Genomic DNA, 27,717 nt, shown 5'->3' with positions numbered 1-27,717 from the left:
CACTAAAGAAAACATGATTATGAATATTATATTCAGATGTCTGACTGTATATCCCTGGCTGTATGAAGCCTACCTGTGCACACCTGTTTTAATGCACTCTCCACATTGGTGTGCATAGATGAACATTTCTGAATAATAAATGCATGACGTTTGTGAACAGGTGGGAGAAAAAACCTAAGGCTCATCTCCCTCTCTGTTTTGATGACGTAGCTGCAGGTCGATCCCTTGTGAGCTCCCTGCTGCTTCAGATACGTTATTTCCGCAGTCGTGCAGCCCTGAGTCCAGCCATACTACAGCACGTTGCGCTCTCACATCCTCCTCCCCATCCTCACGCCCCGCCCTTTCACCGTGAGGACTTAGGGGTTTTTCTCAGCCATTCATTTCTATTTTTCCGTCACATGGGCTCTTTGGGTGCAATGTGAGTGAGCTGTCGACGCTGGCTGCGGCTCGTTTAAAAATGATAGGGATTTAAAAGACGGAGCAAAGCGCATCGGGACTCCGCATCTTTCTCTCAGCATCTCCTCCGCTGCTGGGAGGCTCCAAAGGACCATGCAACACCTTAAGCCATGGCGAGCTCTGCTCCTTTTGACCGTGCTGTGCCACCCGGCAATCTCAGATAAATACGGTAAGATGATTATGATGATGATGGTGGTGGTGATGGTGGTGGTGATGGCACGGTGCTTATCAAAAAAAAAACGCGGTCATTTCCTGTAATATTCCCACAGGTACACGGTGTGGCTATAAGTGGCTGATGACTTTACGGTGATCTCATCTGATACTTTATCCCCTGTGGCATCGCTATCACTATCCTGTAATGTTCCAGCACAGACTAGATATAGGAATATCTGTGCTTATGTGGCATTCTGTCAAACTGAACTGTACATCATTTGCAGAGAGAGATGGACTATGTGGATAAATGAGATAATAATGAGATTAAACTGAGGCAAAGGAGATGGAGGATGCAAAGAGTGTCAGGGAAAACTGAGTCTAGTGGATTTCTTTTTCTTGTAGAGCCTGGGATCATTGTCAATTTTGATCTATGTCATGCAACCAACACTCCTTATGTTGTTTTTGGCACTGTGTTATTATTCAGTCCTTTTTATTATGGAGAAGAAAACAGGAGAGACACCACATCCAGTTGTTGGGGAAATATGAGCCCATAGAACATGATAAGAATAACGTAGACAGCATGATTATGTTTTAAACATAAAATAAGAGACACTGAGGACAGATTCCAGTAAACAGAATGAGAGATGCACTGCAGGCTGCATATAAGTGACTTCAGTGATTTTTTTTCTACATCTCAAAAATGTGTTCACTGATGCCTGAGCACTGTCAACCACACATTTCTCTCTCTCAGCAGTCGAAGCTGCTGTTTTATTGACTATGTTATTGAATATGGCAGCAGCACTAGTTTCAGCTTAACAAATTCATATTGATTATTGCAAAAGACAGAGGGATTTCATTATTTCTCTTTTTGTAGATCGATGCATTACACTGGCATGATTTTTAATTGACACAATAATGCAACAAGTGAATTGTTACACCCCTCTGTGTACTTTATTGTAAAGATAGTTTTATTGTTTATTTCCCCAGTGTTTTAAAAACACAATCTGTCTGACATGTGTAGGTGGAGATATGTGAATTCACTGAGTAATTCAGACTGAGATTCAGAAAGGCCAAATGTTATTCTCACCCTCAGGTTGTCTCCGACAAAAACAAGTGAGCAGGGTTTTGTTCTAACAGAAGGTTTACCACCCCCATCACTTCCCCTCCACCCTGTTCTCTATAAATTAGGGTAAATTGTGTTTATTTTCATCAGTGATTAACCTGACGATTATTTTCTTGATTTGTTTGAGCTGTAAAATGTCAGAAAATGGTAAAAAAAAAAAAAAAAAAAAAGTCATTCAGTGTTGTTCAAAGCCAAAGATGACGTCCTCAAATGCCTTGTTTTGTCCACAAGCTGACGATATTCAGTTTACTGTCATGGAGGAGTAAAGACACCAGGAAATATTCACATTTAAGAAACTGTGGTCAGAGAATTTTGCCAATTAATTTATTATCTAATTAGTTGATAGTTAATTTAATAGTTGACAACCAATTTATTAATCAGTTAATTGTTGCAGCTTAAAAAATAATAAAGTAATTTGAATTATTTAAGATATATTTTGCTTTATTGCTCCAGTTTTATCATCTAAGTGTCACCACCCAGATGTGATGCATTTAGCAGCTTTGTAACAGTTCATTTCAATTCATTTTAAGCATCGAAAGCAGCTAATTTTAACAGCAAAGGATGTTAGAAGTTGATGAACTGCGAATTAAATATTTCAAATCACCCTCAAATGTGTCTGCTGTATTGTCATATTGTTAAAACCACTATTTTGAACACCATAGAAACATAAAATACTTTAAAACAAAAATAAAATTGCACATATTTTCCATTAGGAGTCATATATCATATTTAAAAGACCCTAACAGTGAACAAATGGTCAGCTCAATGGGAAACCTCTCTGCGAGTGCCTGAGACTTCAGCACCATGGAGAGAAACCACTGTTGCTTCCCTTTGTCCATTCATCCATTAGCGCCTCTTTGCTTCCATCTCTTTTCTTTCACACATGCATCCATCCATCTGCTCATTTGATTAGCTGTCCATCCATATGTGCGACTGTCCGTCCTCACGCAGCCTGTGTGATGTTTATGTCAGGGCCGACGTCTCAGCAGCCCGCTGTTTCCCTACGGGCGGACGTCCTGATGCTGTGACAAACACTGTATTATAGGTCAGGTTTCCCTTAATGTTCCTCACCAGACTTAGGAGGTTCACTGGAACCTTTGTGCTATTTTAAGATTCACAATTTTGAATGAAATTGTTCTTACAAAAAAATAATTATTGTTGTTGCTGTTGCTACCAGCTCAACTGTTTGGCCTCAGGTGGATGTTTGTAATGTTAAATTCTTCATCAATGTTGCATTTATTTACCAAACCAGATTGTGCGGGAAATTTAGACATGATTCAGAAATGGAAGCAAATTTTAAACCCTTGAAAATAAACAAAAAATAAACAATATTTTGCCATTTATTTCTTGGTTTCATCTCCATATTGCTTGTTGGCTCAACACCACCATATGCCCTTTTCTGGACAGCTAATCAGTGTTTGATGACAAGGACTAGCATTCACGCATAATATCCTGTCAACACTGTGATGATGTGTGTGTCAGTCCCTCTTCAAACCCCCACATGCTACAATTACTCAGATGCCTCATTATTTCAGAGGCACATGAAGGCTCGCTTAACCTTCCACAGATTTTAGAGCCTAGGTCTGTGGGAGAATGTTGTTGTGCAAAACAGCCCCTGGACACTCTGTAGTTGTTTTTAAGAAGTTGTCACATTTGTGTGTAAGACTGAGAGTAGATTTGCTCCCAATAATTGAACATGATATTAAATTTTTGTTGCCATTAAAATATAGCCTCAAGTTTCAAAGTGAGCAGTTTGAGAAGAAATTGAAACTGTGTGTGCACAGTGTGTGTGTGTGTGTGTGTGTGTGTGTCTGTGTGTGTTTCTCTTCAAAGAAAGAAGAGGTGAGTCACTGAAATTGCTGTTAGGTTCTGCGTCAGTTCAATTAAAGATGGAGAAAATGATTTTCAGTCTTTTCTTTCTGTGTTTGTGCTCAGGTAAACATTAACTTCACAGATCCACCCATTCTGTTATCTTTTGCTATTCATTTTTATACTAATTTGGGATACATCTGTCATTTCCTCACACACATGCAGATTTCTTAGTGTTTTTCCCCTAATTTCTGTCTTATACGTGCAAACAGAGACAAAACCTGATCCTAAATAGGGGTAAAAAAGGAGCTGTGACGTGAAAGAGAAAGACAGACAGACTAACCCTGCATATTCGGCTGTGTTACGCTCCTATCTATCGTCAGCCACCTGCTCCTTCCCACACCTCCGTGCCCTCCAAGGTCTTACTCACCACCCGCAAATAAAAAAAATAGTGGAACAGCTAAAAATGACATGCACAGGATTTAGCAAAAATACTAGTGGCAACACTGTTTAATTAGAAAGCAGTTACCAGTGTAGTCCAAATTTATTGTCTGTCTAATAAATGTTAAATAAATGTTTTATCTTCACTCATTCTTATCAAAGATATGTGTAGAAACACTGATAGCCTGTTCCATCTGTAACACATTTTGCTGATGTCTGCTGGAGCAAAATTATCCAAATGCCAAAAAAAGGCAATTTTGCATTGCTGAAGTTGAAGTTGCGGGTTTTATGCTAATGAATAACACTAGTCGGGCACTTGGGGCTTTTAAAATGTCCTTGTGCAATTACACCAAAGTCTTTTAAACGATAAGTGGAGCGTAGGCTGGCTTTGACACTGGTAGCATTTAAATATAAAAGACGGTGCGTGTATTTTAGTAACCGCCGTGCAGTACATTTGAAGCTGATTATAATGAGTAAGCCAGGGCTAAGCTTACTTTGTTGTGTTCTCATTTCAACCCTCTAAATGTGAGTTAAAGCAGGCGTTGTCATGGAAATTGCCGTGAAAGATTTGTACTCTGAGTACCTGTTAGCCCCTCTCTTTGTCTTTCTACCTCAGGCTGCCTGTTTGAGAGGAAACTGTGCACGAGGGATCAGTTCTGCTCAGACGGTGAGTACAACACACACACACACACATAATGTACACACACACGTGCACACACAATCAAACATGATCCCTCTTGAACTTAAATGCTAAACTTTTAAAAAATACTCCTTAATATTTCTTTATCTCCACAGTGTATTAAATTATAAACCTTGCACACACACACACATACACCCTGTACGTCACTGGGAGGGCACTTATACAAAGGCAGTGTGTGAAGAGATACAAACACAAGTCAAGGATTTTTCCTCTGTCAGCCCCATGTGTCTATCTCTCACCGTCACCTGCCCCTCTCCCTTTCCTCGCCTTTATCTAAGCCCCTCCCCCGCTCTGCTGTCTCCATGGCAACACTGACATCACCATGAGGTCGACACCCCCACAGTTGTTGTGCTAATACAGCGATGAGTCACTGACGCACACTTACGCACTTCTCTATGGAAATTGCACTTACGCACACCAGCAGCCATTGGACAGAATACAAAATGGATCGGCGTACTTGCAGCTCAGGAGCAGACGCAGGGCTGTTTTTGTGCACATCTGTGGGTCTGAGGAGAGAAAAAAATAACGACTGCTTAAAGGTTGTTAGTCTGAGGGGTTGAGATGAGCCTTTTGTCTCTCTGTCTCTCTGATTGTGTCCTCTTTAAGACACCCACAGAGCAAAATCAGCCCTGTGTTTGACATCAACAAATACTAATTGACCTAAATTTTTTAGCTTGTGGGAGAAAAATATTAAAGTCCACTGACAGCGTAACAACCGCCAGTCTCCATAGATACACACAGGTCTCCCACATGTAGAATAAGCAGCTACTGTGTTGAGTTCAAAAGAGGTTGAGGATGTGTTTTACTGCATGAGACAACTAGGAGAGCGGTACAATCAATTGGAGACACTCTTTTGGGTCTTAATTAAGTGAAACAACGGCATCTCATCCGAATGATTTATACCTTCTGTCTGTGGTTAGTTTGGCCCCCTGAAACCAATTGCATCTCTGTTACCTGTCTGTGAGTGAATTAATTTACTTTGTTGGATAATGCTTGTCGCAAGTTTGCTAAATCATACTGTAATTAAAAAAACATGTAACCAAACTTGAAATGTTGTTGTTTCTTTTTGTCAGTCTTTTCAAATGCAAATCCAGCAGTCATTATGTTATCAGTATGAATCCAACCACTCCGTCACTCCAACTTTTTCGAAGCAGACTTGTTTGTTGACGTACCAGGATCAATGTCAATTTCATCTCTCTTTGTTGAGTGATGTGGAGACTGATCCGGTACACGAGACAGCAAGCCTCCGCCAACAAAGGAGTACGCCTTCTGGTTCAGCTTAAAAAAACAAGCACTACATAATCAGCAACTGTGAGTCTTTGAATTGAAGCAAACACTTTTTTTTTGAGTCTGCAAAGTTAGTTTTAACTCAGCACTAATGTTTTATAGTGTCCTCTAAGGTTTTGTCAGGGCAGTGGTGCATCCGCAATCGTCCCTTGAGGAGTCATTTGTCTAAAATATAAAGTGGCTTCTGTTGCCTTCCACTGGTGAAAGGGAAGATGGATTGCGTCTTGCATGTCTTGGTGCTAAATGTAACGCACAGCATCTCGTAGGTGCTCTCAGCAGTTGTTTATCTGCGTGTGTGACAGGATGTGGCTGGCTGTTTGCCAGGCAGATAAGGAGTTTTTCAGGCTGTTAATGTCCACAGTTTCTATACATTTGATAGAAGTAACAGAGTGTGCAGTGTTGGACAAAAGGCTCCTCCTCTGTTCAGCCCTCTTAAAGACACTCACAGGTGGAGCTGTTTGTCGTTGGCCTATTTGTGTAGGGCCATTTATACATGGACCAAGGTCAGGTTTTCTTGTTTAACAGGCATCTCCCTAGTAAGCCTGTAGAGTGTGTTAGTGTGTGAGGCCTGCGTTAGACAGAATAAGGTCATACAGTGTCACCTGAGTTCTGTGTGCACAGGCATAGCACCCTGACCTTGTCAACCAGCTGCTCCTTAAGGTGCATACCTAGGGGATACCAGGTCACTGTACTTCCGACGGGTATCTACAGTAGCTACAATGCAAAATAAGATGTAAATCAAAGCAATTGTTAGACATCAACAAACACTACTTGCCCCCTGCTTGTGGGAGGAAAATATGAAAGTTCACAGAGAGCGTAACCACCACCAGTCTCCACAGACACACACACGTCTCCCACATAAAGAATGAGCAGCTACTGTGTTGCATTTAAATGAAAAGGTCAAAGTGGTGCTTGACTGTATGAGGCAACTAGGAGCAACTTTACAATCAATTGAAAACATTTAGACTCTTTTGGGTCTTAATTAAAAAGTATTTCACTGCTGGAGAGAACTAGGCCATCTGTGCAGTAGGAAGGATTTGGTGCTAGAAAACAGGAAAAGGGTTGTTGCATTTGTTTTTGCTCAAAAGGTAGAAACCCTACAACTTCCAGAATGCACTGCACCACTTACTATGCTGGGTGACTTGATTTGTTTTGACACAGGAAACAATATGGCAGCCAGCTGGTACAAATGATCTTTAATTACAGTCAAACGCTACACTACGATTTGTTTCTGAAAACATTTTAGTTGAGAAAGAGGCAACTCAGTAACGCAGCCTCTGTTTTTACAAAACAGGAAACAGCATGGCGCCCACTTCCTGTTCCCAAACTCTTGTATTACAGCCAAACAGTGCACAAAAACATGTTTCGGGTAACAGAAACTTGGTTTATGTTTGATCAACACTGCCAATTTCTGACGTCTCATCCGCATTTGGTCTGAGTTTAAGAGAGAGACAGATGGGCAATCTTGCCTCTATAGGACCTTCCTCGGAAGGACCCGTCCTACCAAGAAAGGATCCTTGACTTTGAGAAACACTATTTGTGTCTATGCCTGTAACATGGAGGGAAGTTTACCATAGTTAATTTACACGTGCTACCTACATTGTTATGACACAAAGCTGGTTAAAAATTGGCAAAGTATCCCTTTAACTGAAGCGACGACATCTCATCCAGATGATTTATATCTCGTGTGCACAGGCATGGCATCAGCTGCTTCTTGAGGTGCTGACTTGGGGGATACCAGATGAATGAACAACAGGCCGTCTGGGTAGCCGTCTAGGTAGAGAAGGTTCGGAGGGACTGTCATAAATAGCCTTACTGTAGCAGCACATGTGTGTGGTGCTCCATGTAAGTAAACGGGCAAGCCTATGAGATCATGAAAGGTTTCAATGGAAATCAGTAAGAGCAGACATAATGAAATAAATAAAAAGACCATTTGAATGGGTCCCTATGACTTTACAATGAATTCTCAACTGTGATTGTCATCACAATTAATTTGACGATGATCATTTTTTAAAGTCAGGTAATTTCAGCCAAACTTCTCTCTCATTCCCTCTCACATGTAACAGATACCTCCCTGTCCAACACTCAATACTACTGTACACTCCCTGCACAAAAGTGATACCCACAGAAATAACCCCAGCTCCAGAAATAGTCCCAATCCAATCAAGCCATGCAGTTTGCTGTCTTCCCTCCATTCATCTTCCGTGTCCTCCTCCTCATGTTCCTCTGCTCTCTGTCATCAGTCAGTTCACCACCAGGAATACGACAAGCTACGGTATTTCTAGCCCGCTGGTGAAATCCACCATCGGGGTACAATATCCTGTGTCATATCACATCACCAAAATCAACTCTTTGTAATTTGATTTTTGGTTTTTAAAGACTAGGATGGAAAATAGTTTATATCTGTATGTCTTGTCACTGTTCTACATCTCTTTCAGACTACGGATCAACTTGGTTGCATCATAACACTAGCAAGAGGCTAAGACATTGACCTGATCATACACCCACCCACCTAGAAGGGGTTAAACATGTCTACTAACTCTTCAATACATCGGATGGCAAAAAATAAGCAGTGTTGTTTTCTATAGCATTTTGTGTCTATATAAACACGTTAATCCTCACTGATCTGCTCAGTGCAACAATTCACCGTTTCACTGTGGCAGGTCGGGTTGTGTGAGATTTAGCCGGGGTAGTGAAAGACTGTGGTGACTCATCAGTGCGCCAGATAACACGTAGTCTGCTCTGTTTTGTCATCATACCCATCACGTGGCAAACTGATCTTCGTCTACAGAAACATCTTCAGTTTTACTCACTGAGATTTCAGAGTCACAACACAGGTCATTTAATATCAATAATGATAGCTCTACATAAAGTAAGGCATTTCTTTACCCTATACTGTGTGGTGGACTTCTCCCTAGACATTTTTCATCATGGCTTACGTGCAAACTAGTTATTAAATTATAATAATTTGATTTAAAGGGGGTGAACTCTTGTATGCCTCAATGTACGTCATTATGTAGGACAACAGCAGGAAGCTTAGACTGCATGCATGACATTGTGACACAAGACTGACACATTGTTCAGAATTTAATATCCAAAATATGGATTAATTCATAATCAAGATATGAGAACAGTTCATAGAACATAACACTGAGCAAATGCTATCATTATTCCTGTTGCTATGAGGCTGCCTGCAGGTTGGAAACTATTTTCAAAGGAAATGTTCTACAGCAAACACACTGACAGTGTCAAAAGCAGTGACAAGCAGTATAAGTGTGTGGGCTGCACTTTAAAACTATGAGTCACGGCTGTGGGCTAGTGTGGTGTGGGCTACCATAAGAAGTACGGGTAGTATCGCAAAGTACTGAACCATACGTCAAGGGCAGCTTCACTGAAATATTTACGGGAAACTGTGCTCTTTTGATAAAAATTGGAGAAAATAAAAACTTCAATTGATGCTTGTTAAATTTGTTTGTGCAGACTGTGCTTTCTGAAGGCCTTTTCTACAGCAGGCATTTTGATTTGTCATAGTATGAAAGGACAGGTGTTACTACATTAACAATGGCTCTGAGCTAATAAAAGTGTTGCAGAAGTAAGTTTTAAAAGAAATCTCAGATGTTCAAACTGGGAAAATAAGAGTTAAACATGATTTGTGTGTGTTTGTGTGTGCGTTCCTTCCAGATGGGCTGTTTGGTCAGTGTCGCAGCTCCAAGCAGGACCTGGTCCAGTACCAGGTGTCAGTTCCAGTTCTGAAGAGGATGCAGGAAGTCCTAAAACAGCTCATGATGCACGGTGAGATCATTCATGAAAAACCTATCAATAGCATTCCTTGACAAAGCTAAAACTATGAGAGGGAAAACCTCATCGCTTCTACGTAACTGTGAAGAAAGTCAAAGATTTAGGCAATAGTAGTAGCCAAAAGGGTCATTTTAAAGGGACAGTTCACGCCAAAATCAAAAATGCATACTTTCCCTCTTACCTGTAGTGCTATTTATCCATCTTTATTGTTTTGTTGTGAGTTGCAGAGTATTGGAGATATCAGCTGTAGAGATGTCTGCCTCCTCTGGAATATAATGGAATTAGATGGCACTCGGCTTGTGGTGCTCAAAGCTCCAAAAACATACATTTGAAATACTCGACAGCAATGTGTCTTTCCAGAAATCATGACCCTGTTACTCAAGATAATCCACAGATTTTGTTGTAAACAGGGTCATGTAGGAACTATTTTCTCTCTACCAAACTTCTCCCGCTAACCAAATCACAGTGCAAAACGAGCCTTAATATTTACATTTCACACTGTCAGGAGCACAAGCCTCTTGTCTGTGGGGTCGCACACATGCCGCGTCTTTAACTGCCTGGGAAACGTGAGGTCGGTGACACTACTTTTGTGCCTTTTTTTGTGACGGCAGCAGGTTGTGACTTAGGTTAATAAGCACAAAGTGGGGTAGAGCACGGACATCCAGGGTATTACAGGTGCAGGATCAACAAGCAAACAGACTTTTTTTAAAAAAAGGGGTGAAGTCCGCACACTGTTGTAGCTCCTCAGATGTTTATTATATAAGATCAACGTTTCGATCACATGGATCTTCGTCAGGATGGAAGGAAGGATTTAGGTTGCTAAGCAGCCTCAACAAGCAAGGTACCATAGCCCATTTACCTGAAATCCTAAGTGCAGAGCTGATCCAGGTGCTGTTTATAAGTGTGTGGGCATATTATCCGTGGGACAGATGTAAAGCTCTGGCAGCTCTGCACTAAAATGATCAACTGTTCCATATTTGCCTGATATTTATGGAAGGAGCGCGCTTGCTGAGTGTCTACTTTCAAAACAATGAGTCTGAGGGCGCAAAAAACGTGGCATATGTAAGGCCCCTTACAGTAGATGCACGCTCCCATCTGTGCAGTAACAAGGTTGGTTCGGTAGAAAGAAATTAGCTCCTATATGAAACTGCTCACAACAAGGTCTGTGGATTATCTTGAGTAATCTGGTTGTGAATTTCTGGAGAGACATTGCTGTTGAGTTTTTCATATGTATTTTTTAGGTGCTTTGAGCACCAAAGGCCGAGTGCCATCTAGTTCTACTATATTTGAGAGAAGGCAGGTATCTCCAACACTCTGTGACTCACAGAAAAACAATCTAGATTGACAAATAACACTGTGGGGAAGGTGAAAAAAATGTATTTTTGATTTTGGGATGAACTATCCCTTTAACAGTTTATTCTATTCACTTTATATTCTATGTGCAGAATTTAATTTTCAGTCTGCTATCAGTCTGTGTCAGTTAAATACAGTCAGTGGAAAGTCATTACAAAATAAAATATTTTTTAACACAACAACACTCTGCAGCCATGGTAGCATCTCTGTGAGGCATATACATGCAACATACAACACAAGTGAGCTAAATGCTAAAATGCTCAAAATGGCATGTTAAGCAGATATAATGTTTACCGTGTTCATCATCTTCAGTTAACATGCTAGTGTGCTAGCAGTAAACACCACCACAAAAATCCATTAGTTTTGCAAGTACTTGAACACAACTCCTCTAAGAAACCGTATTGATTTCAGAGAATCTCTCTCTCCACACACACCTCTGTCTTCCACTCCCACTCTCAGCTTCTTTAATTGCTCTGTGTGTGTGTGTGTGTGTGTGTGTGTGTGTGTGTGTGTGTGTGCGCAGGTCTTTCCTGGCAAGACGACATCACCCAGCACATTTTATCAAAGGAGCTGAAAAGAGTTCCCCATACCACCCACCCCTCCAAGCCAAACGCCTCTTCCTCCTCTTCACATTCATCTCCGTGAGTATTCACTACTTACAGTGATATTCAGTGAGGATACACCTTTAACACAAAATACACGAGTCAAAGGAGCCAGAGCCATTCATTCCTTTCACCCTGAGTCACCATTTATTTCCCCGTGGATCTGTTCCTTTATCCTTCCTTCCTTTCAACCCTGGTATATCCATCCTAATCCTGTTTTTGTGTCTTTCTGGGTTGCCAGGTCCAAACAGAACATCCCCCACCACCATAGTTCTAAATCTGGGTCTGCACCTCCTGGTGGCAACTATGTGGACTACATGATTGTCGAGCCTCCTCAGTCCCCGCTACGTATGCAGACAGCCTCCATGGACCCGTACACATACCACCAGGTACACACACACACACACACACACACACACACACATTGTATCATTGTATGTCCTTCTGGAACTTTACAGTCATGGTAAATACATCAGAAACCTGCTTTAAAAGATAATTATAGAGTCATCAAAGCAGAGAAAACACAAATATAAATATAAGGAATATGGCAGTGAAGATGTAGATATCACCCATGCATGTATACAGTACTAAATCAATTTAAAACCTCTCCTAATTCCAGCATAGATATCAAGATGACGTCCAGAGATCCCTCATTGGGGCAGCAGGCGGTTATGCCCGCCCCTCTTCAAGGTCCCAGGCCAATCAGAGAGAGCGAGAGCGTGACAGGCAGGTGCTACAGGAAGCCTTGTCACTGTACCTGGCGTCCGCACAGCCCTCTTATCGCCACCGAGGGGCCGCCTCCATGGCTCCTGCAGGTAGACAGGACTGTCGGTCTGTTTTCCAAAATAAAACACACAAGAAAAAAACAGTTTGGCCCAAAAAAAAATAGTCATGTAAGCTGTTTCTTAAACAGTTGGAAACATCATAAGTAAATATTTCTTTCTATCATCATAACCTATAACGCCATGCGCAGGTCTGCCTTATTATGAGGACTTTGAGCTGGAGATACCAGTGGACTATGTGGAAGACTACACCCTACAGGAGAGACTTGGTACTGCTGGCAGACAACAAGTGCAGCAGAATAAAAAGGTTCCTCAGGACATCAGCACTCCATCAGGAACCAATGGTGAGAAAGAGGAATTTAATTTACATGATTTATTACATCATTTCTTTGCAACAAATGTAAAGAAACTCCTCAGCAGTTTCGAGCTAAAGGCGAACTTACAGTGTGCATCTACAGAGCATCCATCCATTTTCTCAACTGCACAGTGCGAAGATGTAATGTTGCTATCCTGTGTTAGATGGCCTGCTCCAGAGGATGTCAGGAGTCTTGCAGAGGTACGGAGTTGACCCCAGAGAGCTCAGTCAAGAGCAGCTCTACAAGCTCGCCCTCATTCTGCAGCTGATGCGGGCCCCAGACAAAACAGGTAGTCTTTCAGTCATTTTAAATTTAGAGATAGAGCTGCTGCTTGTAAAGCTAGTGTTGCTTTTCTAAGATGGTGGGCATGTAATTTTGGAGGAAAATCTTATAAATATCCCAAATATGAATCACATCTTGATAGCTGACACTTGTTTTAAACCATCACTTTGTCCGTCTCAACACAGATCCAATTGAAAAAGACCTTATCACCCTCAAGGAGGTATGTCAGCATCCATTGTCAGCAGTGTTCACACGAAGCAATCACACACTCGTATCACTGACAGGTCTTCTCCCATCCCCCCTTAGATGCAGCTGTTAAAAACAGACAGTGACTCCCGTAAGCCTGCCCCTGTCGCCGGTCCCCCTGAAGCCCCTCCTGCCCCCTCCTCCGCCACAGTCCGAGCTACGCCTCCAGCCAAGACCGCCAGCCTCTCCGCATCTGCCTCCCAGCCCCCACAGGCTGCTCCTGCTGAAGCCGGACAGGGCTTGAGGGAGCAGGGGCCACCACTGGTCGAGGGTGCAGGAGCCAAGGAGGAGTATGGGTACATTGTTACCAATCAGAGGTTAGCACTTGATTTAATTCAGCTTTAAGTTCTTCTGTTTGTTATAAATAAACTGCACTAAATCACTATGACAATATTAACTGCCAGTAAAGAGCAGCAAATAGGACACTTATTAAACACGATGTTTCCAAAGAGGATAATGATGTTTTCCATTTGTAGTCCTCTGAGTTTGTATGATGGCGTGAAGCTGTTGGAGCTACTGGCTGATAAGATACACCTGACAACCAGCAGCTTCATCAACATCAGGTAACCCCACCGTTATGTGTGTCAGTGTGTGAAAGAGTTGTAACTATTTTACTCAAAACAATGATATAAAACATATATCACAGTTTTCAAGCATCCAACATGTGTGTCCCTGTGGTTTTGTGTTTCCAGTGTGGTGGGCCCTGCACTGACGTTCCGTATCCGCCAGAATGAACACAACATGACGGCTGCAGAGGTGGCTGCTAAAGCTGGTGAGCTTCCAAAACAGACACCAGAACACCTACCTACCCACACGTACACACGAGCATGAGGCGAAAAAGACGTGGGCGCATGGTACTGTCACTCACACACTGTGCATTTTTCTCACATCGATAATAAATGTCTGTTGTTGTTTTTCCACCCCGACAGTGTCTGAAAAGAACTTCCTGGAGTCTGAGACAGGGCTGAAGATTGTACAGACTGGTGTGGGAGAGGTAATTGATACACACCGACTCACTTAGCCTCCGAGGAAAATTTCCTTTGTGACCCTCCTATCAGTGGCATATGGAGCAGTTGTCAAGGCAACAGAGATATATTCACTCGTCTGAATTCCTTGCCATTTATTCACTTATGGGCTGTAGCTTGACAGATGATCAGACTTGCTAGTGTCAAATTAGACTCCCGACAGACCATCAGCTCATTGCTGTATTTTTTATGGATCTACCTTATTTAATTAGTGGTTTTCATGGTGCTACAGAGTGGCTTCTTTCTGTGTCTTAACATTGGGATGTTAAAGGGACAGTTCACCCCAAAAATCAAAAATACATATTTTTCCTTCAGCCTGTAGTGCTATGTATCAATCTAGATGGCTTTGGTGTGAGTTGCAATGGGTTAGAAATGTCTGCTGAATATAATGGAACTAGATGGCACTCAGCTTGTGGTACTCAAAGCACATTTGGAAAACTTAACATCAATGTCTCTTTCTAGAAACCAAGACCCAGTTACTCAAGATAATCCACAGACCTTGATGTGAGCAGTTTCATGTAGGAACTATTTTCTTTCTGACAAACGTAACGTAAACAATAATAGCATCCTCCTCTGCTTGAGCTGACGCATAGCCTTTGTGCACTGGTGTTTGACAAAGCGACAGTATTTGATGAGTTCAGTACGTTGACAACTGCCGCTGCCCAGAGTGTATCATACCGCCATGAAAGGTACTTTTGTGCGCCATATTTGTTGCTAAGATCACTGACAAAGTGGTGGCATTCGACGAGAACAGGCTGCTGAGCTGTAATGTTAGTTAGCTCAGTGGTGCTACTTGAGCTGGCAGTAGATGCACACTTCTTTCTGTGTAGTGATACGGTTAGTGGGTTTAGTTCAGTAGAAAGTAAATCGTTCCTACATGAAACTGCAAACATCAAGGTCTGTGGATTATCTTGAGTAAACGTGTCATGATTTTTGGAAAGAGACATTGCTGTTGAGTTTTTCAAATGTATGTTTTTTGAGCATCACAAACCGAGTGCCATCTAGTTCCACTACATTGGAGAGAAAGCAGACATCTCTACGGGTAATATCTCCAACACTTGGCAACTCACACCAAAACAATCTAGACTGATAAATAGCACTACAAATAAGAGGACAAATATGTATTTTTGATTTTGAAGTGAACTGTCCCTTTAAATGATCTATATCAGCCATATTACTTATACTATGAGATTGTTGCTTGTGAAATGATTCAGTGTGTTAGTGTTGAGGAAAACCAGTACAAATCAACTAACACTTGATGCACAGGATTAAGAACTGGTTCAAGTGTGGTGTGTTTCACACATAGTAACCCTACTATGGTAAAGATTTTGACATGTTACATGCAATTCTAAATAAGAGGATATACAAATATCTGCTACACAGCAACTAGCTCCATAGTTGGCTTCATCATCAAATACCAGTGAAGTCAGTGAAAAAAAATGAGCGCAACTTTTTTTTTTTTTTTTAAGAAATATGACCTTATGAGTACTGTGCTGTACCACGATGCAGACAAAGACAAAGGCAGTGCATCCATCTCCATTATAGAGCTTGTTTTCCGTCCACCACTACTCTCGCTGTGCTGTAATCATATTGTGTGTGGGTGTTTGTCTGTGTGCGTAAACCCCTGTGAGTGTGTGAAACCTGGAGGGCAAGTGGCAAGAGCAAATCAGTGAGTCAACACCTCATCACAACCATCATTTCACTTGTTGCCATGGTGCTTCATCTTCCCAACCCCCCCACCCCTTACTGTGGCTCCCAGATCCCAGGTGCTATGGCAACAGTCACAGGTGTCATTAACCTCATTATTCGCTCTTCACACAAACAGCCCTGATTCCAGGCTTCTGAATTATCGCCAGCATCTCACACTTTGTTTATAATGGACTGATAACAAAAATTCCCATTTAGACTTAATATCAGAGTAAAACACACACACACACACACACACACACACACACACACGCTTGAATTCAGGGCTGGAGATAATAAATTAATGGAACATGTGTCAATTCTGGTTAATTCATTCAGATATTCTTTCATTATCTTTTCAATCAATTCAATTAAAATGGAAGCATGATTTGTATACTAATTTAAAGGTCTAGTGTGAAGGATTCAGAGGCATCTTTCGGCAGAAATAGTGTTTAATAATCATAACAATGTTTTTATTAGTTTATAATCACCTGAAAATGAGTTGGGATAAAATGTTTCAATCCACAGCTCTTGTAACCTTTCCAAATGTCATCTGACCAAATGTATCAAATGCCTATAGTGAAGTTATGTCACAAGGGTTGTAAGCCCCAAAATAAAATATATACACTGATTCACAGGCATCTCTTGCTATGTAAGCCAATGGGAAAGTGTCCTTTTGGGCCACAGGGCCAATTACAGTGTTTGGCCACTACAAAATTTGGCTTCAAAGCCTGACACATTTTCTGGGGGCCTGGTCCTTTCCCAGAGAGTGGCCCAAAACGGGGAAAATCAAATGGCTCTAGATAGTGCCATTATGCATCAGTCACCAACCATAGACTGTAAAAAGAATGGATGTAGCTACTGTGATGTGAGCCATTTGTTTGTGTACTTCCATTTGAAGCCTTGAGTCTGGCATTTTGGTTGTCGCCACCTTAGTTTTTATGGAGCCATATGTTACCACTTTTGGACAAGAGGGTGGTGCTGTGGAAGAGCGAGGGGTGGATCTAACTCACAGAGTGTAGCGACACCTCCCTGACAGCCTGTCAGTCAGGCGGCCCTGCCCTTAGTTATGCGTAAATTTGGGCCTGAATAAAATGTAAACGGGTGAGTTATGAGTTATAATTTTTTTTTTTACCCCTGTACTGTTGTCATGGATGTTGAAATTAGCTACAGACCAAAACTGATTTTTGTACCAGGCTGTAAACATGTTTATTTCTGCTGTAACGTCAGGCATTGTAGCACGGTTGTCTACGGGGATTTACTCTGTTTTGGAGCCAGCCTCAAGTGGCCATTTGATGAACTGCAGTTTTTGGCACTTCGGCACTGGCTTAATTTTTCAGCCTCGGAGGTTCCCGCTTGTCCTAACGCTTCGCACACCGGAGAAGTTTTAGTTCTGCAATTTAACAACTAGATGCCACTAAACCCTACACACTAGGCATTTAGGCTACATGATGTTTTAAAAGATAAACAGCTGTGATACTAAAGCTGGAACGTACTATTTGATGAAATAGCAGTTTTTTGTGTTCAGGTATTCTGTTTACTTTAACCTTTTGATTTGGAAATAATTTTTATTCCCTTGAGGTTGGTCAGTTTATTTACATAATTTTGCATTTCTTATCTTGAGTGACATTTTGAGAGAGTGGTGATTCAGTGACAAAGTGTGCGGCTGTGGAAAAACATGACTCTACACCTACACCTTTAAATTTCCTTCTGCTGTATTGGGCACTGGATAGCATAGTGAAAGCAGTTTTGAAAGATAGAAAGAAGATAAAGAAAAGGTGGAATGACAAACAGTGGCGATCTAAATGTACAGTAAGGATGTGTGGCTTGTACTTCACCATGGTTCCCTGACCTCCATGGAGCCTCTGTTGTCTTTTTAGTGGGTTCCCGGTTCATACTACCTCGACTTCTCTGATCTCTGCCGTTAACACTCAACATCAGCCTCTCACTGAGCACACCTTGCTGTCATATACACTTACGCAGAAAACAAATGTGTGTTAAATTGAATTGAGTGACCTTTGAATTTCAGTGGTGAGGGTAGATTCCCTGGGGTTGCTTGGCTCGCGTGTGCTGCTCTCGAAAGGCGAAATGTGTGTCAACACATGTAGGTAGCACTTTGGTGCGATAATAATATGTTTTCTTTGTGTTCCTTCCCATCTTACTCACCGCTCCTTGTGATGTGTTTTTCCCTAGAGGACAGATGCACGGGGTCTCCCTCAGGTATCCAGGGTTTCCCAGGGCTCCAGCGGCACAGTCATCACCCTTGTTTCCATGGCAGTCGTAGGAGGCGTGCTGGTATTGGCCATGGCCGTAGCTTGTCTCAGGCACTATGCTCAGCAAGTGGCCAATGGCAAGCTTGGACTGGGGCCAGAGGGAGGAGCAGAGACACACTTTGACTACCAGGTAAGGCAACATGACGAGATTCAGGACTGAGGAAAGGCCCTTTTATATAACGTCCCAGAGGTTTTGTTTGTTTTTACCTTGGTGTCAATGTCTCAGTGGTGCATCGCAATGATTCCCAACCAGGGGTACTTCTGCAGTTACCAGGTATACATGGAAATATTGTGGTGTAGCTCAACTAATTGAAAATAAATTAAATAACAATTTGATTAAAAAAGTAGAATGGCACTCAGAAAGCACAGACCTCCACCAAGGCCAGATGCCCTATTTTGCAATGTTAACAAAGGTGAAAAATAATTTGTGTGGTCACCCCATGATTCAGATCCACCACAAAATTTAATGGGTTCTTTCTTGGCCCATGCTACACCCTTCCACCAAGTTTCATGAAAAATAGGCAGGTAGTTTTTTTCTGTAGTTCTGCAAACAAATGGACAAACCAAAAGACTAACAAACCCAACTGAAAACATAAAGAATATATATGTCAATATATTGAGTAAGCTGTAACTTGAACCAAATGTGTTGCATTTGAGAGCGCTTGAAAAATAGTTAGCAGAGATGTATACACAATTTGCTAAAGGTATTGTGTGAAACCTTAAAATGTAGCTTTTGTAGCTAAAAATTATCAATATAAAGTTCAAATAGTTAGCTAGTAAAAGTAATGGATGACTAACAGAAAGAGTTTATCACAATTAATGAATGTGCAGTTGCAATAGTTTGTTATTTACTAATGTTTATTTGTATAGGGACGAGTATGTAGCATACATACTATAAATAAATTTATAACCTAAGCTAATTTGCAAAGCCTGTCTCTAGCTGGGCCTCAAGATAAAAAAGACTCAGCAAATCAAATTTGAGTTCTGTTGGTAAAATTACACACAAGCTGTTTGTCCAAATGAGGATTTACACAGGGGAACCGTACAACTCCCATAGTTCTGTAAAAGTGATGGCTAAATGGTTGAAGTAGCTAAATGTCTAGCTTCTGCCGCTAGTACAAATGCAAACTAGCCTAAACAATGACAGTTACTTTGAATGAAAAAAATACTCCAATAATATTTTAAGATATTGTTTTATTGTAAACAGTGTTTGATCAGTACTATCCAGTTAATGCATCGGGTTCAAATGAACACATTTAGAACCTGATGGGTGGTGTTGATGAAGGGGTACTTGAGTTCATCAGGTAGGGATGTAGGGTACATCTTAAAAAAAAAGTTGGGAACCACTGATATAATGGATTGGAAAAGTATTAGAAACCTTATTTTGTGTGGTCAGAAGGGCAATATATGTGTCAATTTACAATTGTTATTTAGAGCATATATATGAGATTAGAATAAAGAATTGTCTTTTAGATCAGGCAGATGAGTGAGTACAGGTTACACATATATACATACATGCAATAAGCGTAATGTGCTCTTATTAATGCTAAAATGATCAGAAGTAGTCATCAATACTAAAAAACTAGTGATTACATCTTAATAAAAGGCATTCATTTTGATGTATTTGTCATATTTAGTACACAAAATTTTACTGTAACTAATTACTCAATCAATAAATATTGATACAAATGTATAGTTGCAGCCCTTTCATCAATTAATTACCTTTTCCCCCCTTTGTACCGCCCCCTCTCTCCTTACTTTCCACCCAGGAGCTATGTCGGCAGCACATGGCATCCAAATCCTCCCTGTGCCGCCAGGACTGTGTGGGCGGGGTGAGCAGCGGCATGGCGGGGTCCGCCATAGGCACGGGTGCTGGCGGTCGAAGAGGTACGGACACTTCCCGTGTCAGCAGCGTTTCCTCCCAGTTCAGCGATGGTCCCCAGCACAGCCCGTCCTCCACCCACAGCTCCACCCCATCTTGGAGCGAAGAGCCGGCCCAGTCGAACATGGACATCTCCACTGGTCACATGATACTGGTGTGTATCACAGTGAAGAGATGTCCTTAATGGTGTAGCAAATGAATCTCTTACTGTGCTCTCAGATGGTAACCTCCTACACTTTATCTGCTTGTCATTTCTCCGTCAGGCCTATATGGAGGATCACCTGCGTAATAAAGATCGCCTTCAGAGGGAGTGGGAGGCTTTGTGCTCCTACCAGGCTGAACCCAGTTCGGTGGCTGTGGCTCAGCTCCCAAGCAACATGGACAAAAACAGACACGCTGAATCCCTCCCCTGTTAGTTCATCAATGTGTCACTGTTTTCTCCCTGTGATGATGTCACGTATTTATCAGTCACAGATCACCCTGCTTACTCATTCATTCAGTGATGCATTCCTGTTTTCTGTTACAGACGATCACTCTCGGGTGAAGCTGAAGACTGAAGTAAACCCCAATAAACAAGACTACATCAACGCCAGCATCATTGTAAGAACTGATGATGTATCCCCTAATAAAATAACTGTATAGGAGTGTATTGCTCCTTTGCTGTAACTCATATCTGTTTGAGAATCCTCAGCAGGAAAACCTTAAAAGAACTCTGCCCTCTTCTGTCTCCTTTTTCACCCATAGTTTGATCATGACCCTCGCCAGCCATCTTATATCGCCACACAGGGACCACTGGCTCACACTGTCGCTGATTTCTGGCAGGTCAGTTTTCTCTTACTCCCAATTTACTTGATGTTAAGTGACAAAATAGAGCAGGAAATCTGCCTCGTTACTTACAGATTTATTTTAATGTAGCAATCGAATACGTGTGTATACATCCATGTATGTGTGTGTGTGTGTGTGTGTGTTTTCGCAATCCCACAGATGGTGTGGGAGAACGGCTGCACAGTGATCGTGATGATGACAACTCTGGTGGAAGATGGAGAGAAACAGTGCGAGCGCTACTGGCCTGATGAGGGCTCGTCACTCTATCACATTTATGAGGTTAATTTCCTGTCATAACTCACGACCTTTAATTCCACATTTAGCACAGCGTCTTTTAATAATATGCTTCTCATTACAAATATTCAGTGTAATAGGTACAGCTTCCCTGGATTAGATTAAGTACACATGTACGAAAGAGAGGCAGGGCTATTTGTTAGAAATGTATATTTAAAGATGGAGTGCAGCCCTTTTGTCTCCCCCTTCTGGCAGTGATTGTAATTACACAAACACCACCCTGGTGCTTTAGGTTCACTTTAGGTTCTTATCTCTTTCCTGTCTGCCATTCCTCTTTCTCTTTCCTTCCCTCTCTGTCTTTTCGTGTTCATCAGGTGAACCTGGTGTCAGAGCACATCTGGTGTAAGGACTTCCTGGTGCGTAGCTTCTACCTGAAAAATGTCCAGACGCAGGAGACCAGAACCTTGACGCAGTTTCACCTGCTGAGCTGGCCCGCTGACGGCATCCCCACCTCCACGCGACCGCTGCTCGACTTCCGCAGGTGAGAAACTGCACGGTTCCACATGCACACGCACACACAGGCTGTCCCCACGTGTGCCCTTGATTTCAGCAGGTGCAACAATCAGTAAACACAAAATGGAGCAAAGCAGGTGGTCAGATTGCAGTGTGTGTGATGTTGCAGTGACCCACTGGTCACTGGTTTGAATCCTCCTGCTCACCTTCATCACATCCATATTTTTTCTGTGTTTCTAGTCTTCCCAGTCATTCTTCATTGTGTGTTCCACATGTCGTACCTCATCCGTCACCTTAGCTCTGTCTCTCTCCCTCTCTCCCAGTGTGCAGGTTGATAGGTTTGTATTTTAACATCTCCCAGTGTCATTTTTGTGGTTTGCAGCTAGTACTCTGGCTCCAGTTGCATAGTCACAAAAATGAGCATTGGCAGGTGTGACTGGCTACTGCAAGAGGGACAGTGAATCTGTGGCTTTCTCCTCACTTATTCTTTCCTGTTTTACCATGTCACTGTTGTCCAACACCTCATGCAGTCTCCACTTTTTCCTGTCCTGACATCCAGTATCTAATATCGTATTGTTTTCACCTGTTATTTACCTTTCCACCCTTTCTATCATTGGTCACATTCTGCTTTCCTCTCATTGCCTTTACTTGAATCACAACCCACAAGTACCTGAAGCTGCAAAAGAGTATATTCATATGTATATTCATTAAATATGTGACCAAGGTTAGTTTCAAAAGCAAAGTTTATAATGATAATTTATAATAAACCTTTTTTTTCCCTATTCTTTGTTTTCCTTTCTTTCTCTGCTGTCCCTTGTTCCTGTTTTTCAGGAAGGTGAATAAATGCTACAGAGGTCGTTCCTGCCCAATCATCGTGCACTGCGGGTAAAAAATAAAATAATGATTCTATCAGTGTAGATTTCTGTCAAAACTAGAATCTGTAGAATAATGCAATATGACTTTTATGAATGATATGACTTTGGACAGCAGGTTGAGGTAAAACTGTTCTAAGACTGGTTCTTTTTTGTCTCTGTCACTAACACAGTGATGGCACCGGCAGGACTGGCACGTATATCCTCATTGACATGGTGCTGAACCGCATGGCAAAGGGTGAGCCACTCACACAGACACACACATATATTCTTGTACCTCTATCTTTAATAGGTCCCTCATTGACATAATGCATTCCCTAGCCCCTTACCCTACCCTTAACCATCACAACTAAATGCCTCACCCCAACCTTTACCCTTTTAAGTTAAGTTTTTACACCTTTTAAGCACTTACCTTTTTGTGTTTCTGTTGTGTATATAATTATAAACAATAACTCTGTTTTTAATCCCACACATGCATCATTATATCAGTTTCTTTAATTCAATTCAACACTCATTATAAGACCTTTTGCCATAGTTCAGCTGATTTATAATAAAACCTACTTAATGTTCGATTTATTTATTTATTGATGTATTCATGGACCTACTTATCTATTTATTTATCTCATAAATCTCATCAGCAGTCACCAGGTTATTTCTCCAGAGACCCTGGGGGACGGGAGCATCGTTGATAAATAACAAAGCTCCCATTGCCCCACATGTGCAGTGACCCTGTACCCTCAGATTTGATCTAAAATTCAAATTATTGTAATGTTCATGGGGCTCCTCCAACCCATATCGAGACTCATAAAAGGACATTTTAAAGTATTCCCATACTACCAGTCCCTAAGAGCCTGAATGCTGCGTTTTAACCCCAATCTTACTTAAACTTCTAACCTGAATCCTAAAACCAAGTCTTAACCCTTAAATAGGCCTTTGAAAAAGTGAGGTTTTTGGTCTTCACTATATAACATGTAAAAGTACACACACACACACACACACACAAATACGTAGGGTTAAATTCAGTACCTAAACATTCTGAAACTGACAACAAGGTCACCTGTTTGGGGTTAGGGAATTAAGTGAATGTTTGCTCATAGGAGCTCAGTTAACTATTGTGGACAGCAGAGGGGGGCTATAGTCAAAGTGTTTTTAATAATAATACCTCCTATGTGACAATTGAATCTGCATGTTGGAGAAGTTTTCCTCTTGCAGGCTTCTCCCAGAGTGCCCATCCTGACAGAACTCTATTCATTTGAACCCCAACCAACCATAACCAAGAAATCCCTTTGTTAGAAATAAACTTGAAACTTGTCCCCAACTGCTTTGAATTATTATTCCACACTAAGTTATATATAAATACTTGTGTCATATATGGCAGTTGTTCCATAAAGGTTTATAGTAATATGTCAATATGCATGATCAATCTAAAATCTTCACAGTCAATCCTATTTTCCCATTTACCTTTTTAAAAGTAGAGTGGATTCAAAGAGACGGCTCATATCTTCTGTAGCCTCAAATCAGTGTACTTCAAGAAACTGTGGTGGTGATGCTTTCACTGTTCCTGTTGTTGTTAGGAGTGAAGGAGATCGACATTGCAGCCGCACTGGAGCACATCAGAGACCAGAGACCTGGCTTGGTCCGCTCCAAGGTAATACCAATGTGTGTGTGCATATGTGTGTGTTTGCCAGGGTTCCTATTCCTTCTTAAACATCAAACTCAAGGACTTTTCAAGGACTCTGCATGCCCAGAAATTCAAGACTCAAACACGCAGTTTCTATTCTTGCACAAAATATATCAATTCAAGCACTTTCAATGACCCATGTCTACTTTTTTTGCTCAAATTCAAAAACTTTCAGGGGTTCAGGGACACGTTAGGACCCTGGTTTGCACTATTTGAGCACTTTTATGACGTTCATCATACTACAACTATCTCCCTTTGTCCTCTCTCCTCTTAATTTCCCATCTCTCTATTTTTTCCTCCCCACCTCTCACCCTGATCAGGACCAGTTTGAGTTTGCGCTGACAGCAGTAGCCGAGGAGGTGAATGCCATCTTGAAAGCCCTGCCACAGTGAGCTGAGGACGCAGTGAGGACATGCACAAGCGCACAGAAAGACGTACTCATGAGGACACCTCTGTACCATCCAGTCATGTATGTCTGGCCGTCACTGTAAATAAGAATTTGCTCTACCACACTTGAAGCAGTTACTGCTCTTGTTTTCAGCATGCAGTATTTGACCATCTACTCATTCTCTGGGTTTTTACAACTTTTTGGAACTTGATTAAATTCGTTTTGGCAGGATGTACATATGGACAGAAGATCAGTTTTTTTTAACCAACATGGCACAAATTTGATTTTAGCTGCCCAAAGTTTCTGTCGAATTAAACAACAACGAGACCATCAGTGTGATCTAAAAAAAAACAAATATTAACTTGAATATTCTATGCCCTTTCAATGTTAACTTTTGCCTGAGTCTGACAGGACAGAATACACTCCTGTTGATGGTTGTAATTCCATCTACCCTATCATTGGACATGATGACTTGATTATGTCAAATGATCAATCAACATCACAAATGATTTAACACTTCTTTTACATTTTCTTGGATTAATGTTAAAATAATGTCAAGTCCCTTCACAAACTCATCAAATTTCTACCCAGTAAAGTTTCAATTCATTTTAACTCTATGAGTGTGTTGTTACGTGTCCACCAGAATACTGTATGCTACTGTCTAGTGTGTGTTGATTTCCAGCAGGTTATTATCTGTGAGGCTTGTCTCTGCCTTGACAACATGATTGTTGGCTTTAAGCACTGGTCCTTTTGTAACGGATGCTGTACGTTTAACACAAAGTACACCTCACCCTCTGCGCACAAAGGAACATTGTTTGGGTTCTTTTATCGTCCTACTCAGCGTACCACCCTGTGATTAATGTAAATAATTCATCCTAATGATTGTGTTTATTTCATGTAGCAGACAGATACAAAATATCTATAAAAATGTATTTTTGACTTGACTTGAATAAATTTGTGACGTGATGCAGCAAAAAAACTAAAAAAAAAAAATTAAAAAAAAAAAAAGCCTCAAGTGCTCATTCTCAAAACCAGTGTGTTGTTTAGTTGGTTTACTCGGCATGTTTAAAACAGGATCTTCAGTGCATCAATACTCAGTTTCAGCTTTACAGACAGTGCCCTCTGCAGCACAAGAGTGGAACTGCCCAAAAAATATTGTTAAGGAGATTTGTTTTAACCTTTAATTAGTTGTTTGCATTTTATGCTCAATTCTTTGACATTAAAGAAGCTGTACGCAACATTCAGAGCATTAATAAAGCAGTGAAAAACTATTTGTTCCATAAGGATATGGTAGAGTAATGGCATCCAGAGCAGAGAATGAAGTCACTCCCTGTGTGTGTGTTGTAATCTGAGCTTCACCCTTTTTTGTTGTGGTAAACAGTCCAGCTGTCGGTTCATGCTGATGCATGTGAGGCTGTGTGTTGATCCCACTGGCTATCTTATCACTGCCGCTCTGCACAAGGTTCATAGGGTTGTTACTGCTGATATCAGGACGTCATCATCACAGACGTGTAGAGCCCACCCTCCGCTTTCCCCCCAGGTTAACAAGAGCACTGAGTTAGCACCGTTAGCTGCTAGCCACCAGCTCGGCCACGTCCATGTTAAGAACCATGTGCCTCCCCCTTTTTGTTGTGTCCACACTGCGAGAACTAGGAATGATCTTTGATGTTAGGATACTGTTTGAGGGACTTTTTAGCTCCTATTTCAGCACAAGAGGAAGCTTGAGTGACTTAAACTTTAAATGCCTAAAGTCTTCAAAATGCTGAGACATAGTAAGTAGTACTTAATGAATCTTTTTTTCTGATGCTGCATTGTAGAATCTCAAAATAATTCGTAACATCTACTTAAAAAAAAATAATTTACTGAATGCCTCTCACATGAAGGTCACGCAGACTGGGATAGCAGGACATACAGCACTCATGTTTTGTTTCCTAGTGGGATGCTCAGAGGATCCACTGTCTGATAGCTAGCTGTTACTGCACCCTGGATGACAGGGGAGGTGCAAAATCAATAAATATTGGCTATTTAACCAAGATTTTGCCGCAAAGCTAAAGCTGGTGGGAAGCAGTGCTTACGAGGCTCTGTGAATTTCCTGCATAAAGTTCTTCGAACTCGGCATTATGAGAATTAAGGCAGCGGAATCCCAAAGCGGAGGGAGAAACACAAGATTGCCAAGAAAACTAGCCAACAAACGCCAGGTATTTGATAAACATTTGGGCAAAACTGTCCCTAACCTTAAATAACTGATGTTGATTCATATTTTCATTTTTTTCTTCATTGGTTATTGTCAAATTCATCTTAAATTTCATTGTGAGTGGCACTGAAAAGTCTTTAAGTCTTAAATCTAACTTGCTGTGAGATGTGGGAACCCTAGTGTTGATTGGTCAGTCACAGGTAACACAGCATCAGCAACCGCCATGTTCAAAAACCAGTTAGCTGTCAGTAAAAAACAGACAACATAAAACACAAAAAAAAGCTTGTAATGGAAAAAAATGGAAGAAGCTATGCACAAATGGACTGACAGTAAAGTCCAGGCTTCACTGAGTATATATGCGATGGGGGAAATACAACAAGATAATGTCGCGTCAAACTGTCAGTAACGTTGCTATACCAACCACCAGCCAGCTTACAGTCACTTCAGTGTTCCTATTAGCAGCGCAAATGCAAACAGGGAAAAAAAAAACCTTGACAGTATGTAGTTCTCAGGGTAGCTCCCCAGTGCACAGCTCCTCTCAGGGAGTCCTCAGCAACACCTATAGATCTGCTCTGAATGTTGTACACAGCTCCTTTAACTCTGACGTTTCCCTCTGCAAAGATGAACTACCACGGACTGATACAGAGTCAGCAGGAAATGTTTTATTTTCTCTGCTTTATATATATATATATATTTGTCTTATTCATAAGTTTTCACTTGCAGGCATAATTCAAACTGAAATCTAGCTGAGACATT

The 27,717-nt window shown here is 41.3% G+C and overlaps 1 protein-coding gene across 2 annotated transcripts; it reads left to right on the top strand.

The window, feature by feature from the left end:
* The first annotated feature begins 256 nt into the window (after window positions 1-256).
* ptprna (protein tyrosine phosphatase receptor type Na) lies at window positions 257-25,798 on the top strand. 2 transcript variants are annotated; one of them, XM_033617080.2, is made up of 24 exons: window positions 257-625; window positions 4,599-4,649; window positions 9,651-9,761; window positions 11,644-11,761; window positions 11,964-12,111; window positions 12,342-12,537; window positions 12,696-12,848; window positions 13,024-13,149; window positions 13,328-13,362; window positions 13,449-13,705; window positions 13,865-13,951; window positions 14,081-14,160; window positions 14,318-14,382; window positions 18,293-18,502; window positions 20,145-20,408; window positions 20,518-20,665; window positions 20,781-20,854; window positions 20,999-21,076; window positions 21,239-21,358; window positions 21,688-21,854; window positions 22,658-22,711; window positions 22,872-22,936; window positions 24,273-24,346; window positions 24,700-25,798. In XM_033617080.2, exons 1-24 carry the CDS (start codon window positions 550-552, stop codon window positions 24,769-24,771), a joined length of 2,829 nt encoding a protein of 942 aa, XP_033472971.2. In that variant the 5' UTR covers window positions 257-549; the 3' UTR covers window positions 24,772-25,798. The 2 variants fall into 2 exon arrangements, with proteins under 2 accessions (XP_033472971.2, XP_033472970.2); XM_033617079.2 differs by having other exon boundaries at window positions 20,142-20,408.
* The last annotated feature ends 1,919 nt before the right edge of the window (window positions 25,799-27,717 follow it).

This window comes from Epinephelus lanceolatus, chromosome 14 (assembly GCF_041903045.1).
Source record: "Epinephelus lanceolatus isolate andai-2023 chromosome 14, ASM4190304v1, whole genome shotgun sequence".
Classification (NCBI taxonomy): Eukaryota; Metazoa; Chordata; class Actinopteri; order Perciformes; family Serranidae; genus Epinephelus; species Epinephelus lanceolatus.
The sequence above is the reverse complement of the archived record's forward strand: the minus strand, read 5'-3'. Positions and strand labels throughout refer to the sequence as shown.

Coding starts and splice junctions, on each gene's coding strand:
- ptprna (XM_033617079.2), top strand. CDS start 550: ATGCAACACCTTAAGCCATGGCGAGCTCTGCTCCTTTTGACCGTGCTG. Junction 11,762..11,963: donor TCCTCTTCACATTCATCTCC/GTGAGTATTCAC, acceptor CTGGGTTGCCAG/GTCCAAACAGAACATCCCCC. Junction 12,538..12,695: donor CGCCTCCATGGCTCCTGCAG/GTAGACAGGACT, acceptor CGCCATGCGCAG/GTCTGCCTTATTATGAGGAC.